We start from the raw sequence: 6,526 nt of genomic DNA, 5'->3' as shown, positions 1-6,526 counted from the left end.
TATCCGGGCGGACATGGGCTAGCGGGGCCAGCCATGCCCGCCCGGTGAGAGCAGGGCGCCCTTTCTCCGCCCCGCTGCGGATGTGCGGTCCAGCACCGTGAGCAGGAAGGGTTTGGGCATCTCCCGTCTGCAGGCGGCAGCTGCTGGCAGGGCGTCAGCCCCGAGGCCGTGCTGGCTTTGAGCTTGTCCCTGGCCAGGGACTTTATCCCAGAGGCAGGAGGCGGAGGGGCTCGGTCCATTGTGGGCAGCGTCGCTACCAACCGCTCTCTCCCCCTCCCAGGTCTTCAACGAAGACGGCACGGTACGGTACTTCATCGATGCCAGCCAGGAGGACCACCGCAGCTGGATGACCTACATCAAATGTGCCCGGAATGAGCAGGAGCAGAACCTGGAGGTGGTCCAGATCGGGAACAGCATCTTCTACAAGGCCATTGAGGTAAGCGGGGCCGGGAAGCAGCCGGGCAGCCGCAGGAGGGGAGCAGGGTGCTGGGACCCCCCCCCACCCCACAGACCTTTCCTTGTTCTTTGGGCCGTTGTTGGGGTGTCTGTGGGAGCACAGGGTGGCTTTGCCGTCCCTGGCACCCAGATCCCCTGGGAAAGGCCATTGCAACGGGTTCAGGGAGACCCCAGGGAGCAGTGAGTGGCCCTTCTCCTCTCTTTCCCCTTTCGCTGGGCTCATGGGGTGATGTGTGCTGAGCAGAGCGAGAGCAAACGCTGCCCAAGCTCATTTTGGGGTGTAAAGCGTGAAAAGAGCTGCAATCCTGGCCCAGCCGGGGCTTTGGGCAGGAGCGGGGTTTTGGTGCTCTCTTGAAAAATGGGATTTTGTGCAGAACCTGCTTCTCTGTAGCAGGGAAAAGTTTGGGGGGTTTCTGTGAAACCCAGGTGCGGAGTGCAGGCTGTGCCTGACTCTGCACAGCTTTCGCCCAGGGGGTCAGAAGCGGCTCTGGCTGTAAACGGAGCATGAGAGGAGGAGAGGGGCTGCTGGAGCCGGGCAGGGAGCTACAGAGCAGGCAGGGTGCGGCGCTGGCGCAGCTGTGCCTCGAGCTGTCTGCAGCGGGCCGTGGGGAAGGGCCTCATCCTGCCCGGCTCATCCATGCACTCCCATATGAAGCGCTGGTGGGTGCTGGCCCAGCGGGGAAGCAGGGGCAGGCGCTGGCTCTCAGGGATGTCCCATGGCACAGGCTGCCGTGTTGCGGGGGGAAGGCTGGAGGTACCCCCATCCCACAGCTCCCCACGGGAGATGCTGGGATGGAGGTTGGTGTCCAGCACCCTGGTAGCATTGATGCTACGTGCGTACAAGTCACGCAGTGACAGCAGGGACCAGCCCTGCTTGTGTACGGTGTCCCCATAACCCGATGCTGTTGCAGGTGGAGGAAGGTGGTAGCTCGGGGAGGTGTCCCTGTGCAGCTGCTTCAGCTTAGAGTCGCGAGAGGGAACATCTCCCATTCCATCCCAGACCAGCACTGTGGGACTGTCCCTCTCCAATATCAGGTCCGCAGTCTGGCACGCTCAGGAGTGCAGGCTCCCGCGGCTGCTCACAGCTGGGAGAGGGTCTTAGCTGGGAAAGAGCACGAGTGCCCGCTGGTTCCGTGGGCAAGGGCAGCTCCCCGGATCTATCTGGGCTCCTGCGCTGGCTTGCAGAGGAGCAGATGCTCAAATACTCCACGGCACAGGACCACGGCTCAGTCCTGCATTGAGCCAGCATCAGGGCTGGGTTTGGGATTGCCTCAGTGGGATGGGAAAGGCGAGTGGGCGGGTAAGAAGAGAACAGGTATTTTCTGCTGCGGGAGAGTCCTGCGTGCCTCCTCAGGGCTTCGCCGCCTTTCCCCGTGCAGTGCTGCGAGAGCCCCAAGTGCTTCTGTGCTGCTCTCCCCATCCTGGACACCCCTCCATAGGCTTCAGCTGTACCCATTTTTAAGACCTGATATTCTTGTGGGCAGCTGTGCCTGGTGTGACAGCAGCTTAGTTGCTTTTTATTACTGTCCTTAAATTATGCAAAGAAGTAAAATAATTCCAGGTAGCCATGGTGTAATTAGGAATACAGCCATGTTTCTCTCACCTTGTGTGTGCACGGATGATGGGGCAGGTGAGCCGATATTTGGGGAGGTGTGTGTAGAGGCCCCATACCGTCATAGTCAATCTGCAGGCTTGCTCCTGGGGCTGAAGCGGCGCGCATCAGAGCAGGATGAGTTTAATTCCCTCAGCACAAGCAGCAAAGTTGAAATGTTGAGAGTGCTGAACCCCGAGTGAGAGAGAGGTGAAAGTGGGGATGAAGGGTGCCTGCCGTCACACTGCGGCATGCTCCCCGGGCACGGTAGGCGCCTGGCGGTACTCCTGCTCCTGCTGCTGCCGGATCAGCATGGGTCCTTCCATGCCGGGAGGAACAGAAGGGGCCGGGGCTTTCCATGTTGCGAGTGTGAGGAAGGGAAGCATGGAGTGTGTGAGGAGCTGGGTCGCAGCTGGGCACGACAGGTCGAGGATCTGCATCTCTCGTGGGGTCCCCATTCTTGCCTGTGCAACGTGCCTGCAGGCACACCGGCATGCAGTCCAAAACCGATTGCTTGTTCAAACTCATTGGGGTTTGTGCGCTCAAGAAGAGGAAAAGCAAGAGAGGATTTTCATTTTGTAGTTCTCTCTCTGCTCGTTAATCCCCTAGCGCGGAGTCACGGGCACACAAATGCAGCATCTCGGACCCCAGCGAGCTCCCCGCTTGTTACCCCCCGCTCCTGCCTTGTCACCTCCCTCACCACAAATCCTGGACCCAGAGCGCAGCATCAGCCCGAGACCAGCTGGAACAGCTCAGTCTCAGGCAGGATACGCAAACACCGACCTGATCTTAGCAGTGCCCTCTCTCAGCAGCACACGTGTCCGTGCACGGGCACCGTCAGCCTCCTGCCCCCCCGCACAGCCTCCTGCCCCCCGCCTGCTGCATCCCCTGCCCGGCGGGCACCGTGAGCTGCCTGGCTTCTGTCGCTCTGCATCCGCCTCTGCTGCACCGTGACTCCAGCATAGTATCTCTTAGGATGCCTTTCTCACCTACCCACCACAAAATCAGATTTATTGGGTGCCTTTTTCACTATTTGCCTTTAATATTTTCATGTGTTTTGCCCGTTCCTGCCCTTACTTGCTAATTTGTTTTTGCCATCCTCTTCCTCAGCAATTTCAAGTTGCTGCTGCTGGAAAATAAAGTGAGGGCGGCAAGTTTTGGCCTTTGATCTGAAGGCCATGAGATTCCTGGGGGGGCAATTTAAATTGCTTTGGGGTGTATGCACATGGGTGCTCACCCGCTGCTGGCATATGTGCACCAGCTCCAGCAGAATATAAACATGCATGAACACATGTATGCACACATGCAATATGTTTTATCCTTTTGGCGATATTTTATTCTACTTGCTTGTATTAAAAATAATTCATTTTCTGTTAAGAGAAAATGATACCAAGAAACAGCACCAATTTGGGATGCGAAATTATATCGGCTTCCCCTGCCTCCCAAATTCCTACTCTGCAGTCCCAGTGAGGTCTTTATGCAGACGGACACTTAAACATATGAAGTCAAATTCCCACTGCTTTCAGGTGCTTAAAATTAGGCACATTTTCAGTGCTTGGGTGATCTAACTTATGATCTGTGTTTCATGTGGATGATGCTTTTCTTGGACTACTCTGTGTATGGAAAGCTGTCCTCCGAAACAAGGGACTTTCCCATTTCTAAACTAGGTTCTTAACACTAGGGACCTGCAAGGGAAAAATATGTGTATTTTTTATGCAGTGATGTTGTTATTACCGTTGCCTGAAGCAGCTGCTCTGGTCTGAGAGCATCCGTCTTCTCAGCCACGGCTGCTGCATGCGGGGAGGCTTGAACGGCATTTCCTGGCTGCTCGCTCCGGCCGCCCCGGCAGTGCAGGAACATAACGGGAACAACAGGGGAAGAAGTGCCATCGTTTCAGGGAAACAGGAGCGTGGGTGGTGCAAAGCCCTTCCCTGGCCCTATAGATCTCCTTGGGCTGTCACAGGCACCGGGGCTTTGGTCTGGGACGTAGGCAGCATCTCGCACCCGAGCCGCGCTCTCCTATAGCAGCCCCCGAGCTCTCCCCCGATCCCTGGGATGACGAGTCCTTCACTGGCGTATCTGCATTTCCACCTGCTAAAATAAGCCCTAGCAGGGTCGGGTGGGAGGTGCTGCCTGTGCCCTACAGCAGGAGGGTACCGATGGCTCCGTCCAGAGCTGAAACGCTCTGCAGGAGCACTGAGCCGGGGCTCTGTGTCATGGCTCCCTGCTTTGGTCTCTGTCACTTGTGCCTCGCTGCAGTTCATGGGCCCACAAATGACTTATTTCTACGTGTCTCTCTGTGCCTCCGTGTCCTCATCTCCCCGAGCTGCAGGGACCTCTGAGTCCTTCACTCCAGAGACCCCAGCTCCGTCTGTGTGCTCTGTAGCTGCTTATTTGCCTGTCATGTTGCTTGTGGCCCAGCCTGGGGGAGACCCCAGTGCAGGTTTGTGCTGGTGGTGGATGGGGCTGAGCCGTGCCATTGCCTTCAGTGCTGCAGCCTGGGCAATGCCGTGCCTGCCTGGGGGGTGCTGGGGACCACTGGCAGATCCCAGATGGCAGCAGGGTCTGACAGGAGATTGGGTATGGCCAGGGTAGGTCCAAAGTGACCAGCCGAGGATGCAGAGGGAGCCATTCACCGTCCCCTCCTGACTCCCCCATCTGTATCTCTCTCTCTCTAGATGATTCCCCCAGACCAAGAGCTGCTGGTCTGGTACGGGAACTCCCACAACACCTTCCTGGGTATCCCAGGTGTGCCGGGGCTGGAAGAGGAGCAAAAGAAGAACAAACATGGTAGGTAACATCGGAAACAGCCACGGGTGCAGGATCCCTGCTCCTTCTCCATTCACCCTGTCCCCAGCTCTGAGGCCATGGGGTGGGCATGGGGCAGGGACATCCCAGGGGATATGTCAGATCTCCCAACTCTCTGGGGACAAACACAGGGACTATGAGACAGATCCATACAGCTTGAGCAGGTCCCCAGTAATTCGTGGTGTCGCCTCCGGGCCGGTTTGCCCACAGCTATTGCTGGTGTGGTGGCCAGTAGCTGCTGCCCGACGCAGCCGGGCAGGGAGGAGCAGGGCAGGCGTGTGAGTGGGAGGAAGGCATTCCCAGCGCACTGCGAAACACCGAGTGGATGCAGCTGCCTACGTCCCCACTCCGCATTTAACAGATCTTTCCCCAAATCACCACTGCAGGAGGCTTGTCTCTCCCCAGGCTTTCGCTCTTTGCTTGTCTTGGTGGTTCCCCAAGGTGCTCCTCCGCGGGCAGGCAGCAGAGCTCTCGGGCACTTTTGGGGATGCCGTGCTCAGAGCCAGACCGCACCCATGCTCCTCTGAGCAAGCTGGGTCACAGCCCAGCCGGGCAGGGGGAGAAGCTGGGACCGACACAGGGACGGTGTGCTGCTGCTAAAGAGCCTGGGCTGGAGGCCAGGGCAGCGCGGTTGTGAGCTGGGGGTTCCTGCGCTCACCGCCTCCAGCTCTACTTGCAGCCGAGGGAGGGGGAAAGCGCTTTTTGTGCCCATCTATAGGGGAGATAGATTGGCTTGAGTGTTCTCCCTCACCTAAATCTGGGTGAGCCCGTTCCCAGCTCTGGCCCCATCCCAAAGCCCTATGTGCCAGCCTGCGACTCTGCTCTGCCCGGGATGGGTGTCTCTGCTCATGGGTATCCTCAGCGGGCAGAGGAGCCAGCAAGGGGGCACGGGGTGGTTATTTAGAGCAGTCAGCGCCCTGGGGACTCGGGGAGAGGGTGAGCTGCTGTGCCGGAGGGCAGTGCCTGACTGTCCCCTGTTGCCCCCAGAGGATTTCCATGCGGTGGAGACGGGGGCCAGCACGACGGGGCGCATGCGCTGCGTCATCTGCCACCGCGGCTTCAACTCCCGCAGCAACCTGCGCTCCCACATGCGCATCCACACCCTGGACAAGCCCTTCGTGTGCCGCTTCTGCAACCGCCGCTTCAGCCAGTCCTCCACCCTCCGCAACCACGTCCGCTTGCACACCGGCGAGCGTCCCTACAAGTGCCAGGTTTGCCAAAGTGCCTACTCCCAGCTCGCCGGGCTGCGGGCACACCAGAAAAGCGCCCGCCATCGGCCTCCCAACGCCTCCCTGCAGGCTCACTCGCCGGCCCTGCCCGTGCCCCATCCCGCCTCCCTGGCCCATCACATCCCCACCATGGTGCTGTGAAGCCCCGGCGCAGCAGCGGGTTTTCGGACAGCAAAGACTGGCGCTGAGACATGCAATGAACTGGGGGGTGTTGGCCCTTGGCAGAGCTGGGGGCAGAGGCAGGGCTGCTTTGTGTGTTGAAGGGGTGTGTGTGCTGGTTTATTTTTGGAGCATCACCGTTCGCATGGGGTTTGGCTGGCTGTTCGGTGAGCGAGGGGACCTCCCCCCCAGCTCTGCGAGCCTCTGGTGCAGCCGCATCGTGCGGGATCCTCCCTGGGGAGATGGGGTGTGGTGGGGGCCCTTGGTGCTGGGGGTGGCGCGG

General features: G+C 59.2%; 1 protein-coding gene across 1 annotated transcript in view; it reads left to right on the top strand.

The window, feature by feature from the left end:
- Positions 1-6,225, top strand: part of PRDM12 (PR domain containing 12) — a 19,972-nt gene extending 13,747 nt beyond the window's left edge. The window contains exons 2-4 of the mRNA XM_009322182.1: positions 281-436; positions 4,726-4,837; positions 5,843-6,225. Of these exons, the coding sequence (XP_009320457.1) occupies positions 281-436; positions 4,726-4,837; positions 5,843-6,225 (651 nt within the window). The remainder of the gene's footprint in view (positions 1-280; positions 437-4,725; positions 4,838-5,842) is intronic.
- The last annotated feature ends 301 nt before the right edge of the window (positions 6,226-6,526 follow it).

The sequence above is a fragment of the Pygoscelis adeliae genome, unplaced genomic scaffold (assembly GCF_000699105.1).
Source record: "Pygoscelis adeliae isolate BGI_AS28 unplaced genomic scaffold, ASM69910v1 Scaffold114, whole genome shotgun sequence".
Taxonomy (NCBI): domain Eukaryota; kingdom Metazoa; phylum Chordata; class Aves; order Sphenisciformes; family Spheniscidae; genus Pygoscelis; species Pygoscelis adeliae.
The sequence above is the reverse complement of the archived record's forward strand: the minus strand, read 5'-3'. Positions and strand labels throughout refer to the sequence as shown.